The sequence below is a fragment of the Notamacropus eugenii genome, chromosome 4 (assembly GCF_028372415.1).
Source record: "Notamacropus eugenii isolate mMacEug1 chromosome 4, mMacEug1.pri_v2, whole genome shotgun sequence".
NCBI lineage: Eukaryota > Metazoa > Chordata > Mammalia > Diprotodontia > Macropodidae > Notamacropus > Notamacropus eugenii.
The window spans coordinates 84,756,685-84,779,695 of record NC_092875.1 but is presented as its reverse complement, the minus strand read 5'-3'; the positions used below and the strand labels follow the sequence as shown (position 1 = coordinate 84,779,695).

Here is a 23,011-nt window from a genome sequence, read left to right as displayed (position 1 = left end):
TAGGAGTACAAATTGAAGTATAACTTTTTCACTTTATTTTCTTGCTTTTTTTACAACATGGATAATATAGAAATATGCTTTGAATGATTTCACATGAGTAATTGATATCATACTGCTCACCTTCTCAGTGGAAGGGGAGAATTTGGGGAACAGAGTCAAAATTGCAGAGAGAAATCAGTAAGCTGCCTGAGCTCTCCATAGTTTCCCTTAGAAGCAACATTAAATCAAGCCACTAAATGCATTCTACAGTGACAGAACTCACAAAAAGATGGAGTGAAACAATTTTCCAACTTTAAATAACTTAGGGAGACTTCAGAAAAGATCTGTCTCACTTGGGTAATTTGGAGTGAAGCCCCAGTACAGATGCCATCTGGGAAAACCAGGGGGAGGCTCTTAGCCACAGCACAGATCATCAACTGAGTCCCCTCAGTCCTGGCTCAGCAGGTCAGTGTCACAGCAGGCCTGCTGTGAGGCCTCCAGCCCCAGTACAGAAGGCAAATTGCAAGTCCTAGAAATCAGGTAACCACAGGAACAAGTAGGCTGGGCCACCTCAGCACAGTGAGCAAGCTGCCAGTACCTGAGGCCCAGCACACAAAACCAGTGAAGAGGCCACTGGCCTTGAGCACAAGAAGCTCAGGACAGTGGCCCCTGTGCCCCAGGAGCAGAACTCAGAATTAAAAACCACTAAATAGGCAAAAACATGAGCAAGAAGCAAAAGAGAACCTTGACCATAGAGAACTTCTATGGGGACAGGGAATATCAAAACACACACTATGAAGAGGACAATCATGTCATAATGCTGACATGTGAAATGTCAAAGAAAAATTTGAATTGATCTCAACCCCAAAAAGCCTCATGGAAGAACTCAAAAAGGAAGGACAAAAACTGATAGAATAAAGCAATTCCTTAAAAATATAATTGGCCAAATGGAAAAAATATTCAATGAAGAAAGCATTTACTTTAAAAGTAGAATTGGGGAAATGGAAGCTAATGACTCAGGAGACATCAAGAATCAGTCAAACAAAATTGAAGGAATAAAAAAATAGAAGAAAATCTGAAGTACATCATTGGAAAAATCACTCACGTGGAAAACAGATCCAGGAGAGATGATTTAATAATTATTGGTCTGCCTGAAAGTCATGAAGAAAAAAAAAAAAGAGCCTGGGTAGCATTTTTCAAGAAATTATCAAAGGAAACTGCCCTGATATCCTAGAACCAGAGGGTGAAATAGTCATTGAGAGAGTCCATCAATCACCTCTTGAAAGAGATTCAGAAAATAAAAACTCCAAAGAATATTGCAGTGAAATTCCAGAATTAGCAAGTCAAGGAGGAAGCAGTGCAAGCAGCCAGAAAGAAACAAATATGATGGAACCACAATCAGGCTGTAGGCTTCCATCTACCCAAGAAGCAACATGTGACCCTGTGGGAATTCTTCTAATGTGAAGGCCAGTGAAGATGCTTTCCATAAATAAGGGTTTTTTTCTATAGATGCTGGGAGTCCAGGAAGTTTTCCTGTACGCAGAAGCACTTGCCACACATCTTGCCTAAGGCTCTATGGATTAAAACATAAAATATAAAATAATTCCTTGGCCATATTTCTTTTATTTAATCTTGAATTGAGTCATTGTCCCCACATCCAGAGTTTGGACTTAAAGAAAAGGTTCAAGCAGAGTTTATCCCCATTTCTCAGAGTAATTTTTATTTCCTTCACAATTTATTAAGAGAAGGAAGGAAAACATTCGCTTTATAGGCTAAAATACACTTACTGTATGAAATTGAAATCACAAAGACAGTATTCAACTATAGTACATGACTCTGGGAAAGATTTGAAGAACCTCTCCCTTCATACTCCAGTCCTCAGCTAAGTATACCCTTGGAACCTGAGTGACCTTTTAGGAGCAAACATTCCTAAACTCCACATTCACAGTCAACCAGCCAAATGAAAAGACTGGTGTCCTTAACAGGGCAACTCTGTGACGAAGTGGATAGACTCCCAGGCCTGAAGTCAGGAAGACTCATCTTTCTGGGTTCAAATCTGACCTGAGACACTTACTAACTTTGTGACTCTGGATGAGTCACTTAACCCTATTTGACTCAATTCTTCTTCTGTAAAATGATTTGGAGAAGGAAATGACAAAACCATTCCAGTATATTTTCTAAGAAAACTCCAAATGGAGTCACGAAGAGTCAGATAAGACTGAAGTGACTGAACAACATCTTCATAACATACAGTCTGACTCCAAGGAATAGAGTAATTCACCTGAGAATTCAAGGGCAACAACCATTTCTGTCTTCTCCCAAGGACAGGCAGTCTATATTCCCAGGCCTGCCCTTAGAATTTGTGCTCAGCACCCTGTCAGACTGTCTGCACCCTCTCTAGCTGGCCCCTACTAGGCCTCATTGATATCTGCAGCATGATTGATACTGCAACCATCTTGCTGCTATGTACTGTCTCTCCAGTATGCATCTCTAACCTAGTGATCTGTCTACGTCCCTGAATGTGTCCTGTCTCTGGTAGCCTCATGTTTCAATGACAAAATTAACTCATTTTTGGTCTCCCTTTCAAAGCAGCTGAATTATCCAACTCCACCTGGGTCTCAGTGCAAATGATGCCTTCTTTGAAGTCGTCCTGTGCATTCAACCTTCTGTTATTTAAAGTATAGTTCTGTAAAATATGGTAACTCAGGCTCCAGAGGTATACTTTGTTGAGGACTGTGGAATATAAAGGGAGAAAGTCTTCAAATATTTAGGAAGGTCTTGCAAAGACAAGTTGAATACTATGCCTTTTTGATTCCAATTTCATACATTTAAGTGTATTTTAAGCTATAAAGTGAATGTTTTCCTTTCTGGTCACAATTAATTATGAAAGCAAATATGGTCATTCTAGCCCAATGAAGAATCATGCTACCACTTCAAGACATTCATTATTACCAGTAATCTGGAGCCAGCTGTATACCACTCTCACATTTATTCTTGTGGTGCCTAATCCAGAATCAGAAGGAAACATTTGCAGCCTGGCACAAGTCTCAGTCATTTCAAAATGCAAAAAATCAGAGAAAAAGGGAGAAATGTCAATGAGTTGGAATGAACGTATTGACCTAAAGTAAATGGCAACTGAAATTTCATAGCAGCTGCCAATGGTCTGTGTCTCACTTTGCTCTCTGATCCATGTTATTAGCCTAATTCCTTGGTCTTATCTCCATCCCAGAGTCTCTGCCTCAGGCACTGTAGCATTCTAAGATCTGTCCCATCTGTCTTAGCTATTCAGGAGTTTAGTGGTAACAGCAGCAATTCATTGTGTGCCCAGCTACAAGGAAGAAATGGAATGGAGGGCAGGCCAGCAGTCTTCCCAAAGGGGCAATAGTTATGAAAAATGTCACCATGCCTTCCAACCTCTCAATTTCCATTTGAAATTTTGCTCCAATAATCTTGCTTTCAGTGTCCTACTGACTCAGATTCCCTGTGGTAGGTCCTAGGGACTCTCTGGCTTCCACAGAAATGAAACATGTTGCAGATTCAGAGTGAAAATCCAGATGCAGAGTGAAAATTAACTGAACCTTAGTAACATAATGGCCAGAATGAGAAAAAAATAAGATAGTCCTGCTATGTTGTTTCCTTTTTTGCATACTTTAGCACAGCTCATATAAATGCTAAAGATCCTTATCCCAACTTTCATTCTTACTTGTGGGTCTCAGGTCTAGAAACAAGGATATATTTCATTGTAACTAATGAATTTCGTGCTAAGTCACAGTTCTCTCTAAACTTAGTTCAGAAATTCAGCTGGCCTATAATGAGTTAAGTTAAGAAATTCAGTTCTACTAATCACTGTTCTATTATTGCTTCAAATAAATTTGTATCCTTTAGGGATGAAGATGGACACCAAGAAGTCTGGTCCACTATCTCTTGTAGGTGGACTAAACAGTGACTATTTCTTAGACACAGGACTTTATCATCCCTCTGGGTGAGTTTAAAGTTATAATTAATGGGAAAAACTGTTCTCTCCCATACCTTTAGCTCCTAGGATAATAAAAAAACATCTGGTGTTATCCTTAAGTCCTGAGGTTAGCTCTGAGAGATACATTGTCTATCCTTGCCTGTTATTGTATAATTAAGGAGGATCCCATCCCCCTCTTTGAATTCAGGAAGTATGCTACCCCTGGTCATCTATCTGCCTTGGGATGCAGATGGATTCCAAAAATTAATCAAGTATTCCTCTATGACAGAGAGGGGTGGTTGCTAGCCCCACATGGGTGCATATTGTCTTGACCCCCATCAATTCCATTGTTTTCCCCATCTACCCAGCCCTGTTCTTTGTTCTCCAGTAGTACCCAAAACTACATGAAAGCTAGTAAATCATACCTTAGGGTCTTTGGTCACAGAGTAAGGCCATTGACTCAATTTATTGGTTACTACCAGCCTAGCTAATACATTGCTCATGCTCAGATCATTGTTTCTCAATTTATTTAACTTTTTTGACAGTATTTTTTTCCAATTTCGTGTAAAGAAAATTTTCAACATTCACTTTTGTAAGATTTTGAGTTCCAAACTTTTTTCTCTCTCCTTTCCACCTCTCCCCCTCAAGAGGTAAGCAATCTGATACAGATTATACATGTACAATCATATTAAACATATTTTCACATTAGTTGTATGTTGAAATAAGAAGCAGAACCAAAGGGAAAAACCAAGAGAAAACAACAAACAAAAACATGCAAATAATATGCTCTGGATCTTCATTAAGATTCCATAGTTCTTTCTCTGGATATGGATAGTATTTTCCATTATGAGTCTTTTGGAATTGTCAGGTCATTGCCTTGCTGAGGAGCCAAAGCTATCAAAGTTTATCATCACAAAATGTTGCTGTTACTGTGGGTTTTTCTGGTTCTGCTTACTTCACTCAACATCAGTTCATGTAAGTCTTTCCAGGTTTTTCTGAAATCTACCTCCTTATCATTCTGTATACCATGATAGTATTCCATTACATCCATATACCACAGCTTGTTCAGCCATTCCCCAGCTGATGGGCATTCTATCAACTTCTAATTCTTAGCCACCACAAAAAGTGCTACTATAAACATTTTTGTACATGTGAGTCCTTTCTCTTTTTTATGATTTCTTTGGGATACAGATGTACTAGTAATATTGCTAGATCAAGGGGTATGCACAGTTTTATAGCTCTTTGGGCATAGTTCAAATTGTTCTCCAGAGTGGTTGGATGAGTTCACAACCCCAAAAGCAGTGCATTAATGTTCCAGTTTTCCCACACCCTCTCCAACATTTGTCATTTTCTTTTATTCATCATATTGGCCAATCTGATAAATCTAAGGTAGTCCATCAGAGCTTTTTAAATTTGCATTTCTCTAATCAAGAGTGATTTAAAGAACTTCTTCATATGACTATAGATAGCTTTGATTTCTTTACCTGACAATTTACATCCTTTTGTTGAAGTTTAAACCCAGGGAGACCAAAAACTGTTGAGATTTCATGATGTGCTGTGGTGTAACTCTCTCAAAGAATTCAGTCAGACCATCTCCAATCCAAGTATAGGCATTTATTAAGATTGATGCCTCTCGTGAAACAGGCTAAGTTCCAAGAGGAACCAGCAGCTTCAGAGAAAACAAGATCGATTTTTATAGGGCAAAGATGCAATTACATAACAGTAATTTACATAGAATATAGGAATATGATTAATATTAAAAAGGCAGGAGAAGTGTATTAAGGGATTGGGTAATGGAGGAGGGGGTCCTATCTATGGTTTGATGGAGAAACATTCTGGCCATGCTGCCCTCTGGTTGGCTAGCTATTGTGGTCCTGTCTGGTCAAGATATATAGTTAGATATTGTGGTCCTGTCTTGGGCTAGATGGATGGTGTGATTGTGATTGACTATAAGAACTCATCTGTTTCCTTGGGAATGGGTTTAGGAGGTCATTGCTGGGTAGAGACATTGACTCAGTCTCCATGCCTGCACTTCCTGTGAGAAGTATGAGCTTCAGGGACACACCTGTTGCTGTAGTGAGCAGTGAGTCATGTACAAAGAAATTAGGACATTGGTGGGGGCCTAGGTAGATACAGTGGTCCTGTAATGAAGTTAGACTGTTGAGATTGGGGGGCAACTCTGTTAGAACTCCATCAGTTTGACTCCATCCCCATTTGTCAATTGGGGAATGGCTTGTATTCTTATAATTTTGACTCAGTTCTTTATATATTTGAGAAATGAGGCCTTTATCAGAGTCACTTACTATAAAGATTGTTTCCCAGGCTTCTGCTTTCCTTCTAATCTTGGTTGCATTGGTTTTGTTTGTGCAATACCTTTTTAATTGAACATAATCAAAATTATCAATTTGACATTTCATAATACTCTCTGTCTCTAATTGGTCATGCATTCTACCTTCACCATGGATCTGACCTTTTAGGAAGATGTAGTTTCCTCCTTTATCTCTTTTAATTAGGTCTATTTTTGCTTTGAATGAGATCAGGATTGCTACCCCTGCTTGATCAGAGCACAGCTGAAGTATTTTGTTCAGGTTAGAAAGGACATTGATAAGTTGGAGGGGGTCCCAAAGAATGAAACTAACGATCTGAAGGGTCTTGAGACCATCTCTTTGAATGTCAGTTGAAAGAACTGGGGGTGTTTGGCCTGTAGAAGAGAAAACTGAAATGGAGTGGGAGGTAGACATGACAGTAGTGTTCAAGTATATTCAATATCTCTAACATCACAAATGTTTTCCTCCACTCAGAGTTACCACCTTATTTCATGCCCTCATCACCTCTTGCCTAGATTATTGCAACAAATTCCTAATTGGTCTCCCTACCTCAAGTCTCTAATCACTTTAATGCATTATTTACATTATGAGAAAGGGAACAGAGAAACAAGCATTTATATGGGGCCCATTTTGTGCCAGGTACTGTGCTAAACACTTTATAAATAGTCTTTTTTAATCACAACAACCCTATGAGGTAGCTGCTAACATTATCCCCATTTTACAGGTGAGGAAAATGAAAAAGATAGAGGACACGTGACTTGTCCAAGTCCATACAGATAGTAATTATCTAAAGCTGGAATTGAACTCAGGTCTTCCTGATGCCAATTCCAGTTCTCTCTCCACTTTGGTACCTAGCTGCAAGAATGATTTTCTTTAAGTGCTGATTTGACCATGTGACTGCCCTAGTGACTTTCTAGGAGCTCTAAGATAACATAAAAACTCTTTCTTTTTTAAAGCCCTGTGCAATTGGCTCCAACCTATCTTCCCAGCCTTGTTGGTCATTCCTTGCACCGTTCTCTGCCTCTCCAACTCTGAAATGAAGTCAAATCATTCTTTTCTCTGTTCCTCATACAAAAACCTGCCATATGTCACTTTCATGTCTTTTTCTTGGTCATCACCCACACCTGAAATGCACCCCTTCCTCAACTTTGTCCCATCAAACCCCTCTCTTCTTTAAGATGCAGCACAATCGCATCTTTTACCTGACCTTCCCAACTGCTAGTGCCTGACCTTCCTGATTACCTTGTTCTTTAGGTACCTTGCATTTATTTTCTTTGTATTCATGATATATTATTTGTAGATGTGCTTTCTGTCTTCTCATTCTGAGGGACAAACGGCTTGGAAGTAGAAACTTGTTGTGAATCTAGACTGTTTCCCTCCTTGTTTCTGTAACCCCAGCACCCACACCAGCTCCTGGCCCATAGCAGATGTTTAATAACTTGTTGCTGATTGATTTGGTGGGTTACATCATGGCTTCCCTGGAACTCTGGCTGACCATTGTTTCATAGCAGTTGTCATACTGCTGTTTACCAAAGTGACTCTACCATTTTTTTTACTATGCTAGGTCAAAGCTATTGACCCTGAAGCCAGGAAAACCAGAGCTCAGGTCCCACTTTGACCAAGGAATATAAGTTCGAGAGAAACTGCTCACCTGCAGAGTAGTGGGAGTTTCCTCACCTAGGAGTTCCCTATACCAATGAAATCACAAGATCCAGCTTCTAGAACTATTGATGAAATGACTCCCAAAATTCAACAGGAAAACCTGTAAATCCCTAACCATCTACAAATAATGTAATACTTTGGTTTCCCACTTGCCATCTGTAAAATGGGTACTGTATTATCTGCAGGGCTTAATGGGCAGGATTGATGTTAGACTCAGAGATAATATACAGAAAATATTTTTGCAGATTTTAAAACCCTCTCTGATGCCAATTCTCTTCTGTGCAAAATGCTGATGTTACTTGATTCAGTCCACTCTTTACAGGTATGTAGGTTTATGTATCGCATTTCAGCATTTGTCTCTTATGCAAATTAATACCTCTTCTCTGTTCCCTGGCATACAATATCCTAAGCAAGTGACTCAGAGTGCAAGGTGTCCCAGTAGCTAGAGTTCTGGGCTTGGAGTCAAGAAGACTGAATTCAGATATGACCTCAGACCCTTCCTAGATATGTAACCTTGGGCAAGTCATTTAATTTCTATCTGCCTCAGTTTTTTTTTTTTTGTCAGCTGTAGAATGGGATAGTAACAGTATCTATTCCTAGGGTTGTTGTGAAAATCAAATGAGATCATATTTGTGCTTGGCACAAATTCCTTCCTTCCTTCCTTCCTTCCTTCCTTCCTTCCTTCCTTCCTTCCTTCCTTCCTTCCTTCCTTCCTTCCTTCCTTCCTTCCTTCCTTCCTTCCTTCCTTCCTTCTTTCCTAGAAACCATGAGGTAGAATCACTGTTTTGAGAAGCAGGTGAGGGGAGAAACTGTAGCCTGACTTTTGTTTATGTTTATTTACCTTGAATCCTAGAAGGAAGTAAGCGTTTTACAAATATTATCTCACAACAATCTTGGGAGATAAGTGTTATTACTATCCCCTGTGTCCTAGTCATAGTCAATGATCATCAATGTTCTTACCAATCACAGTCTTTCTACGTTTCTGTCAGAGATACCGATCACACCAGCTATGTGACCTTGATCAAGTCATTTAACCTCTCATTGCCCCAAGCCACTCTCCAAAGTAATTACTTTAGCAGAGAGTGAGTTTCTATGATAGTCATTTCATAAACTGATGAAATCATAGTTCCAGATGAAAAATAAAGAAGAGTCTTCTCTTGATACATGAATAGTCTATCTTATGCTTTGTGAATTGTCTTCTAAGTTTGGTAGGCAACATGTTATGATGAAAAGAAGGTTATATTTGGAGCAGAAGTCTAGTTAGGGAAAATCATCAAGAATTTGTTAAGTATCTAATATGTGCTAGGCACTCTTGGTAAAGGCTGGGGATACAAAAAAACAAAAGGAACTCAGCCTAATGGGATATCTTCTGAATGGACAGATATAGCAATAGAGAGGAGAAGTCAAAGGACATAAGCCTGTGTGTATGGGTTTGGGTATTGGAGTAGGAGTGGTTTGGATTACACTATACTGACCCCAAAGGGCATGTGGAGCAGGTTTCAGAAGGTGGAGTGGAAACTGGAAAGATCTTGGTTCTTTCCCAGGTGATCTCCCTTTTGAGAGTAAATATGTCTGCTCATGCCCTGCCTGGGGGGAAGGAGGTCATGAGGAGTGGATAAAGGAAACAGAACTGAAATGGTGGAGAAGAGATCTGTTCCCCATACCATGACTGACTCCCAGCTCAGATAGCATCTAGGAGACATTTTTTTACTGTGTGACAATACTTAAAAGAGACGCTGCACACAGATCAACAGCCACAGGTATTCAGCATTGTCCCTCAGCTCAGCTCAGCACAGATGAGGAGGTTAAGTCTGACTTCTATCCTTAGCTGCATTCTTCCTCCTCCACTCCCATCCCATCAACCACTTTCAGCTTATGTTGGCTGTTTTTCTTTCTGGGTCCCTAAACCCTGGGGAAGGGGGCAGGGAATCCCTTTTTATAGGCATAATGTCAGGGATCAGATAGATATCACGTTCTGCATAGTTCCTGGGCCTGAACAGCTGTTCTAGTCACCCTGCTTCTCTTGTGCTGGATGATGATTAAGGGGGCAGAAGTGGAGCAGTTCATTACATGCTGGTGCAGTCAGGGTGGGCTGAATGAGGAGGAGTGAATGTAGTCATATAGAACAGATGGGGGGGTGGGTGGGGATGGGGCAGAGTAGTGGAAGTGCCATGAGCATTACAAAATTCAGGGGATAAAGTAGCTAGAAAGGATTACATGGACAGAGGGCACAGATAGAGAAGATAGAATGGAATCCGGCTGCATTGAGCAGCATTGTGCCCAGAGGACGGGAAGGGATTGGGTCACTGTGAGCTGCCTGGCTCAGTCATTGAGAATCATCATTTTTTCTGGGTGTTATATTTTAGGAAGATCATAGCAAAATAAAAAGCATGCATAGGATGACTAGGTTAGTAAAAAGCCCAGAGATTCAGAAATTGGAAACGTTCAGTCTTCCTATCCCCAGGCCAGCACAGCACCTTGCAAATACTTCCACATGGAATTTTATCGAGAATACGGGGTATCATATAGAATGGAAGCTCTTTGAGGGAAGGAACTGCCTTTCTGTTTATATTTGTAAAGACAATGCTTAACACAGTGTCTGATAAATAATAAGAACTAAATAAATGCTTTTTAAATGTGAGTGAAAATAGAAATTAGTTTGGGTAAAATTGTCATTTTTATTATATTGACTCTGTCTACCAATAATAAATATTTCCCCAATTATTTAAGTCTGATTTTATTTGTATAAAATTTCAAAAAATAATTTTATTTTTATAGTTCCTGAATTTGTTTTCATAGGTTTACTCCCAGGTATTTTACACTGTCCAGATTTATTTTAAATGGGGTATCTATTACTATCGCTTCTTACAGGGTTTTATATGTGATATATAAGGAATTCTACTACTTTGCAAAATTGTCAATTGTTTCAACTTACATTTTAGTTCCTTCTTTGAGATTTTTCAAGTATATCATCATTTTGCCTGAAAAAGATAATTTTATAACCTCATTCCCTATTCTGATTCCTTCTATGTCTTTTTCTTCTCTTATGGTATGGTTAGGATTTCCAAGACAATATTCTATTAAGAGACCTATATATAAAAAATAAAGGCTAGATGGCCTAGTGGACAGAACACTGGATTTGGAATCAAGAGGACCTAAGTTTGAATCCTGCCTCAGATATTTGCTAGCTATTTGACTGTTGAAGTCATTTAACTTCTTTCAGTCTTAATTTCCTTGTCTACAAAATGACCATAGCACCTGCCTCACTACTGATAATATATAATATCATTTTTGGACTTTAATAAGGGCCAGAGTTTGAATTAAGAAGAGCCTGGACCTAACAGTCTCTTTACTCTCTGAAGTAAACTTAGAGAATACCTCTTCCTATGTCAACAAGGCCAGGTGGAGCTGACTTAGCATTCATTCTTTATGAGACCCTGAACCTGAGACACTCACTGTCTTGAATAGTAGGACTTTTTTTATTATCTTGTGGACATGTACTATGTTGTGACATGTTAATGATAGAGAACACACAGATCTTCTGACTTGCAATTTCAATCAACACTTTGTCAACTCTTTTTTCTTGTTGTATTTAGAATCTATCTAAGTAAGAAATTCCTTTTTCATGTTATAATTAATTACTAATGGAGACCATAAATCTGGAGGACACAGACAACCCTGGATTGTCCTAAAACAGATTTAAGCCTGGGCTTTCTTATGTTAGTTAGTCAGAAGTTTTTCTGGCTCCATGATCATGTAATCACTATCTTTAAGGGAATAAACAATTTGCATTTAGCCTGTTTGCCTTTTTTAACCAAACTCCCAGGTCAATACGACATTGGTATGAGAGTCAAATGAGATAATATATGTAAACTGCTTGCCAAACCCTAAAGTGCTACATAAATGCTAGTTATTGTTATTCCTACTAATGATAAAAATAAACATTACCATATATGCAAATAAAGAATGATCACAACACCTAAAGGCATTGCTATAATAGCAACATAACCCAGAAGTCACATGAACAGAACACTAATAAACAAGCATACTCATAAATATGCAATAATCAACATGTGTAGTAATGAATGTATACAATTTTATGCTAGGCACATTTCTCAAGAACAATCTCTAGTATTTTCACCTGAACAAGGGTGTAACCATTTCTTTAGATTCACCTGTAGATTAGTTTTATAACTTGTCTGGTGGGTCTGGTTCTCTTCTGATTGGCTGATCTCCAGGTAGTAGATGGTATAGATTGACCATCAGGATCATTATAGACGTGTTTGTCCGCACTTGGGCTAACAACAGGGACAGGTTTGTGTTGTATGAGACTCTTGCACCCTAGGAGTCTCTATAATAGCAGTTCTTACTAAGAAAGGAATTGCCTTTGGGGCTCAGTCCTCTTGTCTTGTAATAGTACACAGTCTTCTTCACTAGAAACAACACTTCCATTTCTCATATCTGGACCAGAGAGTCTTTGTACCCCTGGTAGATAATCATTTTTTGCTCAATACTTACTGAAGCAATTGTTCACCATTTGTCTCTTGCTCATTGAAAATCCAATTGACTCTCCTATGGACAATAGGTAGTTATAGCCAAGTCTTGACAGGTTCTCCTCTATTTTCTGGGTCTATTCCATAAAAAGGCAAACTGCCTAATCACAATAATTTAGTATGGGTTAGTCTTCCATAAATTACCTAACTTGTGAGTTCCTGGAATGCCAAGGTTTTCAATGGAACTCTGTCTCATTGTTGAAGATCAGATTGTCTTTTCTTTCCAACTCAGACTTTCTGAGCTGTAGTCATGCCTAATTGGAAAGTCTTTTACCTTTTCTGTCAAATGAAAGATGTGCTGATTGTGAATATTTGCAATAATCTTTCACCTGAGGTTCTAAAACACAATTCAATAGGTAGGCATGGTTATTGCCAAATCAGGAGTAAGGAGAGTGTTAAGCCCATATTATCATTCCCTGTGAATTGTACACATGTCTCAAAATGATACATATTGATTCCCCCTAATTTTCTTCTTTTCTCAGAGTTTCTAACATTTTCATCAGTGCATGGTGAACAGTATGAGTGACCATACAACCAGTAACAGAAAGGGTAGCTAGGAAAATGATATCATCAGAAGTGATTTGGGTCTTAGTGAGAGTCAGGGATATATATAGGGAAGGAAAGGAAAAGGTTTAAGGGAAAGTAAGTTTGTTAACTGTGGAGCAAACATTCCAGAGAACACAGTGGAACGAACTGGTAGATCTGGGGTAGGACATTTAGGAATTAATGTTGAAGACAATAGGACTAAGGGAGTCAGCAGTAAGGGATGGGGCATAGAATTTGTATATTGACAGACAGGGTTTCAGGATCACTGGACTGGAGAGAGAGGGTAGGACTGTGCTAGTCACTGAAAACATGAGTCCAAGCAAAGTGTCAATCACTCCATGTACACTTTTATTCATCACTTCTTTCTCAGGATGCACATAGCATTTTCCTTCCTGTGTCCTTTGTAGTTAATTTGGGTATTTATAATAGTCAAAATAACTTAGTTGTTCATTGTTGTTCTTAAAACAACATCACTTTTCTCTTGGATCTGCTCATTTCACTCTTCATTATTTCTTATAAGTCTATGTTTTTCTGAGATCATCTAGCTCATCATTTATTATGACACAATAGTATTCCACCACAATCATACCACAACTTGTTCAGCCATTCCCCAATTGATGGGCATGCCCCTAATTTCCATTTCTTTGCCACCACAATAAGAATTACATTCACACTCAATTTTTGTAGATTGGAAAACCAAGACCTAACTACATGGCCACCATTCCCTGACTACTTCTTAAAGAGGCTTATTCACTCAACAGGTGTTACTTCCATCTAACTGAATACCTGAAAAGGCTAGCCTAAAAAGGCCCAGGTGTCCCATTACATCCTGGGCCATCTCCAGTCATCCTGATGAATATCTAGTCACTAGATCCTGATGGCTCAGGAGGAGAAAGTGAGGTTGGTGACCTTGCACAGCTCTCCCTCACTCAAAACAAAGTCAAGTGCAGGTCATTTCATCATTTCTCTGATGTCATGGTCTTCTTCAAAAATGAAAGATGAACACAGACACTGGAGAGAGGTCTGCTGAGGCAGACAGATGATTTCATTTAAGATCGTTCCTTTAAGTTCAACCTTGGAACAGGTGGAGAGGTTCAGTCCCATGAGACTCAGGAGGGCTACCTCAGAGCAGGCAAGACCAGGACAAGGTGCAACCTGGGAGAGTCTAAACAGGAGACAAAAATTGGAAATATGAGGTTGATGTGATCTGAGAAAAGACCCTGGCACACTGGTGAAGGCTTTGGGGAGAAGAGTGAGGCCACAGACTTGGTTCTAGGTTCAAGGTTGATAAATGATTTTTTGGGTAATCTTTGAAGTGAAGAGACATGGGCAGGCAACCTTGAATGAAATTGCTAGAGGTCCCTGACAATCACCACACTGATGATTGCCTGAGTCCTTTTCATAGCTGCTGATACCCTGTGTCCTAGTCATAGATAATGGTCTCCAATGTTCTAATCAATCAAAGTCTTTCTGTGTCCCTGTCAGAGATACTGATCATACGTAGTCATTGGCTTCCTGTTTCCTTGTCACAGGCAAGGTCCCCACTCTTTCTGTCATAGTCATTTACCATCACATGCCCAAATTCGCATCAATCAATAATGCCTCTCCTGTGTCCTGTCCCAGGTGTGATGGAGATTCCTAGTCTTTCATGCTCTTTTCTCTCCAGTTTTATGATTACCTTCATCCTCCTCCTCAAGACACCAACATTGGCCTCAGGTAGGAGTATTTTCTTCTATTTCACTCTCGGGGGCTAAAAATGGGGTTCAAACACTGGCAGTTAGATATATAGAGATTCTATCCTACCTTAGTACCTTCCCAAACCATTCCCCAATACTCTCCTACTTTATTCTGGAGATTTTCTCAACTTTCTCCTTTTCTCTCCTATGGTCTGCTCATTGTCCTGACATACTATTCTTTCCACTAGTTGCTTCCTTGACATTTTCCCCATCCTCCCTTACTCTCTCCTTTCCTTTGTCACCTCCCCATTCCATTTTAGTGTTCTGTCCTTCACATCCTTCTTGCATAAGCCTTGCATATCTTTCAATTTTCTGCTGTTCTTTTCTCTGACCCTCTGTCTCTTCGTCTTGCCTGATTGAATAGGATAGTTCTCAGTGATTGGACCTGTTAGATCCATCCAGGCCCCACTTGGGGGAGAGGCAGAGTTACCATGTTACCTGTCTTCACCTCAGAGTGCCCAGCACATGGAAGTAGTCTGTTTGCAGTCTACTCAGGTGGTACATCTCTATCAAGATGGGGAAGATCAGTTTGGAGACCAGGCCCCTGATTACCGAGGGAGGACAGAACTGGTGAGAGATGCTATCACAAGTGGGAATGTCACCCTGAAGATATGAGATGTGAGACTCTTAGATGCAGGAAGGTATAAGTGTCTCTTTAATGATGGTTTTCACCAAGAAGAAGCAGATATCGAGGTGAAGGTCTTAGGTGAGGAGCTGGGGCCTGGAATGGGCATGTTTATACACATGTGTGGGCAGAGGAGAGATGTATTCCCAGATCTCTTACTAAAAGAATCACAGGATATCCTAGTTGAAAGGGAACTCACAGGTCATGTGTTCCATCTTTCTGAACAAGAAACTTCCTTATATTTTCCCTGCAAATACCTATTTTCATTTGGCCTGTATCCTTGGCCCCTAGTCTGGTACCCAGCACATGGAATTTGCTTAATGAATGCTTGTTGAATTTGATAGAGTTTTCAGCCTTTGCTCAAAGACTTCTAATGAGAAGTCCCTTTGCCTATTTGGGGAAGGTGGCCCTTTTCACTCCTGGATAAATTTAGTCATTAAGATTTTTTTTGGTGACATCAAACTTAACTCATCCTCTATGAAGTTTTCACTCATTATTACTAATTCTGTAATAGAGGCACATGTAGAACAGGTCTAATCCCATTTTCCATTTTTACTATCTATGTGAACCTGGACAAATCATGTTGCTTTCCTGTGCCTCAGTTTTCTCATCTGTAACAGGTATCTTGACAGCCTTGTTTGTCTCTTTTAGGTTTAAGTATGAAGTGATTTTCTCATCTTAGTCTTCCAGAGGGAAGCTGGCTACATCTCCTCTCAGAAGACTAGTAGAAACAATGGGGTCACCTTTCTCTAATGCTTTCAGAGTCACCATCCTATTGTGTTTCCTCCACTGTTAACTGCCAGTGATTAGCACCTCAATTCTACTTAACCCAATTAATATCAATTAGCTTTTACAAGGGAATATTTAATAAAATGTTGAAAGGACAGAATTACTATTACTATTTCCCCCTTGGGGCACACTGTTCTCTGGGGCTTGTAGGGAGAGTGGAGTCAAACCAATGGAAGTTTCTACATAGCATTAATCCAAATGAAGCTTAGCCTATGAATTGATGTCTGCCTCCATGCTTCTACTGGACTCTTGCTTTTCACTGTCTGTCTACTAAGAAATCCTTGCAAGGACTCCAGCACTCAGATCTGTGTCTTTTGAAGCTGACAAAGTCTTAACCGTCTTGAAGATTCTTTATCTCAAAGTAGTAAAAATACCTACACTAGAGACAGAAGTAACAGTATGGCCAGTTTCAGTTTCAAGCTGGCTCTGGGTGAAAGACAATTCAAGGTCCCTCTTTCCACTCAGAAGCCCACAGAATCTGGGTTTCATAACAACTTTTCCTCTTTGAACATCAAGTCCAAAAGAGTAAGTTTAGACTTGATGGATGGACAAACTAACCAACAATTAGAGCAATACCAAAATGAGAGGGACCCTCATAGGAGTTAGTTGGCTACTCATCCCTGTGAGACTTTATGCAAAGACTGGATAGCCACTTATAGGCAGAATCTGATTGACATGTGTGCTGAACTCAGATCTCTGAGTTTCTGTCCATTTCTGAGATCCTGTGGGCATAACATCCATTCAAAAGTACACAAAGTGACCCCCAATCCTACTTATACTCCCTGGTATAATCAATGCAGCCTAATGATGTATCTCACAAATAGGTGGAGACAAAACCAGGTGATATGACCTGAGCTGGGGAGGGGGAAAGGGGATATAGTCATTGTGATGCTATTGGTGGAAGAGGGAGGAGTGTCTGCTGTGCGAAGTTGGGATAGAGAGCAGCAGGGGCCAGAGGGCCCCAGAATTTGGCCACAGCCATGTAGTGCCCTCTGTTCAGGAAGGGTGGGAGGGTGGGAAGTAGGAAGGGAAGATGCTGCAAGGATCCTCATTACTACTCTGGTCCTGATACTTATGTGCAATTGTGTTTTAGGTCAAGAACTTGAGTCACCGATTTTGCCACCAAAATCCTTTTTGCTCCTTTTTACACTTTGGGTCCTGACATTTTTATTTGCTTTATTGTGGATGCTGTTATTCCAAGGTAATTATGAGGGGAAACTGGACCTTGAGTTTCCTAGTATGGACTCATCAGGTCAGGGAGGGCACAGGGATTTCCCTTAGTCCCTGATCACTTTTCTTAGGGTATCTCTTGCCCCCCCAGGACCCCTTACATTCCATGCTCTTCAATGCCCCCCCTTAGAACCCTGATTCTCCCAACTACCTTTGTTACCATATGAATTTCCTGCCTCATCCCATCTTCCACTTAATATTTCTCTATTGGCTACATTATACATATATATATATATGACAACTCTGTGACTTGGTGAATAGAGTGCTTGGCCTGTAGTCAAGAAGACCTGAATTCAAATTTGGCCTCAGACTCTTACTAACTGTGTGATCCTGGCCAAGCCATTTAACCTCTGTTTGCTTTAATGAACAGCAGAAAAAAAAAAAAAACATTCCAATATCCTTGCCAAGAAAACCCTACAGACAGTATGGTCCACTATGTCATGAAGACTTTTACATAACTGAATGACAGCAATAAATGCCCTATTATGACAAGATTTAGAGTGGAAAGTAACACTGTGATCCAAGTATTGAAATCTTTGAGAAATGAAGAAGATTAATCTTTTGGAAATCAATGGGCAACTCTCAATGAATTGGGCTGTGTATTTAGATAGAGTGAGCCTCAAAGGAAGAAAGGATTATTGAGTGATAGCAGTAGAAGGGGATTCTGGAAGTGGCAATGGGACTCAATAATATTCTTACTTGTTCTAAAGAATCAGTGTATGGAGATATGAGATAAGGTACAATCAGTATTGGCAGGGACATTCAGGGGATTAAGTGTCCCTAAGGGGTAGATGGGTCTCACTGAGTGCCAGATAATCGAAGGAATATGAAGGAAAAAGGTCTAAAATGAAAACAGTTTTCTGAATTAAGGAGCAGAAAGCAAGAAATAAGTTTAAAATGAAGGAAAGTTCATTATTACGGAACAGGAATTCCAGAAAGCACAATGGAAAGGTGAGCAGACAAATTTTATATATGAAGTTCAGTTTGGGGTGCCATAGGGATCACATTTCACATGTTATCCTAAATGTAGTGCAGCTGCCCAGGGTACTACATTCATATGAGCAACCAAGTTTCTTGAACCTTGCTATGGGTAGGGGGCAAGCAAAGAAAACAAGATTACAGTCATCCTCTCAGGGTTGGGAGCTACTGTTAGTATATTTTTGCAGGTCCAAACCCTGGATGAATGAGATTAGTGGGATCCTGGTTCTGACTTTTGCATTTGAAATTGAAATATCCATTTATTACTTGTGTATACAGCATAGATGCAAGGTAAGAAAGGAGGGGTGGGCACCAATGTGATGGAACCATAGGATGATAATAAATCTCCAATTGTTCAGTCCATAAGCAGCCTAGAATCTGAGTGTCCCTCAGTCTTTGTGCAATCCTTGTCCCTCCTTTTTCAGTACATCCTGATCTGTACTTGCCCCTCAACTGCCAAACTTAAGTATTTCTTGTCTGTGTAGTCCTCAGTCTGTGTACTGCCTTGACCCCTTATTGGGCCCCAGTGTTGGCACTACTCTGAATCCTTTGAGTCTCCCAATCCATATGCAGCCATTCTTCTGTGTGTGTCCTGAATTCTAAGTATGGTCTATTTTCTTTGTAGCCCAGACCCCTGAATTTCCCCCCACTCTTTTAAAAAAATTGACCTTACTTTCCTGGTCTTCACACGGTCCTGATCCCCTAAGTGACTAGTTTACATGTTACTTTGAGTGCTATGTCTCCCTTGCCGTCTTCTACATCCAAATAGAGTCCTGGGAACTTTGTCAGCATGGAATAAAATAAAGTGTAGTCCATAAGGCACATTTCCTCTATGGAGAAGGCCTAAGGTTCCAGGGTTGACAAGGGACCAGAAACAGATAGTCTCAGCCTTTCTTCCTCTAGAGAGTGATGAAGGGAGTTTTGTTTTTTCTCAATATCAGTTCATAGTTCCTTTCTCATACACAGGGTTTCTTTATTATGAACCATCATTTTGGAAAGAATGGAAATTTGCAGTAGCAATCATTTTGCTGCTAATTACAAAGAACATTCCCATTATACTGCAAGCAAAATACTTCTTTCAACAATGGTTCTGTCACAGCACCCTACCATTCTTCAGAGCTGACAATAAGGTAATTTTAGGCATGTTTTGTCTTTGACTCAATGACAGGTAGGGTTGTCTTTGGCGCCAACTAGTGAGGGACAGACAAAGGGACACTAATTCTGAGTTGAGGGTGGTGCAGGAATGGATTGTGTGTTTGTCCTTCATTGTCGAAGAAGACCATGCCACCAGAGAAATGATGACATGACTTGCGTTTGACTTTGTTTTGAGTGAGAGAGGGCTGTGCAGGTCACCAGCCTCACTTCTCCTCCAGAGCTACCTGAATCTAGAGACCTGATATTCCTCAGGATGACTGGAGATGACCCAGGATGCACTGGGAGATCTTGGGCCCTTTAGGCCAAGGTCTTTGTAGGCACTCACTTAGGGTGAGGCAACATCCATTCATTGAATAGGAATGTTTAAGAAGTAGCCAGGGCATGGGCCCTTTAATGATCTCAAGAAAAAGAAAGACATCAGACTGAGTGGGAAACAGCAACAGTTACTATTGATAATCACTCTGAAGCTAGGAGGGTCCAGAGGAGCCCTCAGGCAGGGTCCCAATGGAGTCCCAGTTTCAGAGTGCAGTAGGTCTAAGGTTTTGGGAGAGGACAGGACAGGGGACAGGAAAGAGCAGAGGAGAGGAGAAGAGATAGGAAGGGAGGGAAGGGGAGGGGTAGGAAGGAGAGGAGAGGAGCCAGTAAAACCCAAGTCAACTGGGCATCTTTTGGCCATCCAAGTTTACCTTCCTTTGGAGAGGAGAAAGAAGGAGAGGGGGAGGCAGACAGGAGAGGAGGGGTGAGTTACCCAGCTGGCATTCAGCCGGATGCATCTACTCACAAGATTGTATTTGTCCTTCATTGTGGAAGAAGACAATGCCATTAGAGAAATGATGATATGACTTGCACTTGACTTTGTTTTGAGTGAGGAAGCAGGAATGGAAGTGAATAGAAGGAAAGGAGAGATTCCAAACAATAAGCTTAGTGGGAGACTTGGGAATATAAGACATTATATTATATTATGCTGGGGAAGGCAGTGGACCTGACAGACTGTATTGGGAGGAGAACAGTATAAGGGAAGTCAGAGAGTCTTTCCATTCTCCTCCCAGCTTTATCAACTCACTTAAATGCCTTTTGCAGCTATTTCCTCCTTAACACCTGTCTCATATAATAAAGTGGCTTTCTCCTTGCCAAGGTCAACTTCTCTTCATGCACAAATGATTCCATTCCACCTTGTCTTATCCAGTGTATTATCCACTCTGATAGCTATTCTCTCACTTATCTTTAATCTTTCCCTGTCTATTGGCTGCTTCCCTACAGCCTACAATCATGCTCATGTTTCCCCTCTCCTCAAGAAACCACCATATGATCTGTCTGTCCCTATTGGTAATTGTTCCATATCTTTCTTTCCTTTTGTCACTAAAAGCCTTGAGAAGGTCACCTACAAGAGGTGCCTCCATGTCTTTTCCTTTCATCCTCTTCTTACCTCTACAGTCTGGCTTCTGATTCAACTGAAACTAATCATTCTAAAGTTACTAATGCTCTTTCATTTGACAAATCTCATGACTTTTTTTAAAATCCTCATTCTTTTTTACCTCTGCAGCCTTCAAATCCATCACTTAGCCTCGTTTCCTTGACACAGTATTCTTTCTACATTTTCAGGACACTCCTCTTTCTTGGTTCACCTCTTACCTGTCAGAATGCTGCTTCTCAGTTCCCATTGCTGGATCTTCATTCAGGCTGTGACCAACAAGGGTGGGTTGTCCCATAGGGTTCTGTTCTGGCCCTTGACCTTTTCTTCTTCCTCTTTACTATTTCACTTGATGATCTCATCATCTCTTATGGATTCAATCATCATCTCTATACTAATCAATCTCAAATCTACCAATCCAGCCCTAACCTGTTTACCTCCAGTCCTTCATCTCCAATTGTCTAGTTGACATTTGAGCTGAGCTCAAAAAGACAAGGATTCTGAGATTCACAGAGGAAAGAAGAGTGCATTCCAGCCAAAGGGGACAGATTGTACAAAGTCTTGGCAATGGCAGAGGCAACATCAGGTTCAGAGAGCAGCTGGTAGTCCAGTTTGACTAGAATATAGAGAAATGTATGAAGGAGTATATGAGACCCATAAAACTGACTTGCCTGTGGGTTACCTTTGCTTTGTACATCTGCCATATTTTCTGTTCCTAACAATTCTTTTTATGTCCACTCCAGATAGCTTTCATTCAGATTTGTGTTTCCTATTTATCTCAGTTATTTCTACAACGTTAACCAATAGCAGTCTTTTGTGTTCCCCATCTCCCACCGTGTAGCATGCTCAGTAATTATTTCTGTTTCTGTATTACTATAGGGAAGTTTTGGGAGCAGTGATGCATCAAGCATCATCGCTGAAGGGCTTGCAGTGGTAAATAAAGATGAGAGTCTTCTGACTGCTGAGGCAGAAATGCTGATCACTTATCAGAAAAACAAAAGCATTGCTAATAATCTCCCTGACTGTCTCTTCCATTCTAGCATTGAAGCATGAAGATAGCTTCATATTGTGTTGGGAAAGTCAGATCAGGAAAGAGGTGATTGCCTATTTCCCACCCAGCCTCCATGATAACAGGAATCATATGGCAACCTCTGTATCTTTTATGATTTTAGGCCTAAAAGTTTCCCACATTTTACTTAATCGAGGACTTCTACATTCAAAAACCTCAAAGAAAGATATTAATTAACCCCAGTCTATGGAAGAACTCAAAAAGAATTTTTAAAATCAAATAAGAGAGAGAAAAAGTTGGGAAGAGAAATGAGAGTGATGCAAGAAAATCATGAAAAAAAGAGCCAATAGCTTCTTAAAAGAGGTAAAAAAGTACTTAACAGCATTTTAAGTAACAAAATATGCCAAATGTTAAAAAGCACAAAAATCCAATGAAGAGAAGAATTACTTGAGAAGCAAAATTGGCCAAATGAAAAAAGAGGTACAAAAACTCACTGAAGAAAATAATTCCTTAAAAACTAAATTTGGGCATGTAAATGCTACATGATACATCAAGAAACAATAAAGCAAAACAATGAAAACTAGAATAAAATGTGAAATATTTCATTGGAAAAACAACTGACTTGGAAAAAATAGATCCAGGAGAGATAATTTAAGTCATTGGAGTGGCAGGGAGAGGGGTGAGGTTAAGATGGCAGAATAGAAGATGGACCTGCTCTTGCTCTCCCCACATTGCCCATAAAATACCAGTAAAAAATGGCTCTAAACAAATTCTAGAGCAGCAGAAGCCACAAATTGACAGAGTGAAATAGATTTCCAGCCCAAGACAACCTGGAAGGCTGACAGGAAAGGTCTATCACATCAGCTTAGAATAGACCACTGACCAGCCTGGGCCACATGGCACAGACAGGACTGGAGCAGGCTAAAGGGCATGGAATCACAGGTAGCAGCTGCAGTTCCCAGATTTCTCAACCCACAAATGCCAAAAACAGCTTTAAAGGTCAGTAAAAAAGCCCTTTCACCAGGGTGAGAGGGGATTGTGGTCCAACCCCCACCC

General features: G+C 40.2%; 1 protein-coding gene across 1 annotated transcript in view; it reads left to right on the top strand.

The window, feature by feature from the left end:
• Nucleotides 1-21,999, top strand: part of LOC140502272 (myelin-oligodendrocyte glycoprotein-like) — a 39,103-nt gene extending 17,104 nt beyond the window's left edge. The window contains 3 exon segments of the mRNA XM_072606548.1: nt 14,689-14,738; nt 15,151-15,328; nt 21,826-21,999. Coding sequence (XP_072462649.1) covers nt 14,689-14,738; nt 15,151-15,328; nt 21,826-21,999 — 402 coding nt within the window.
• Nucleotides 22,000-23,011: the final 1,012 nt, after the last annotated feature.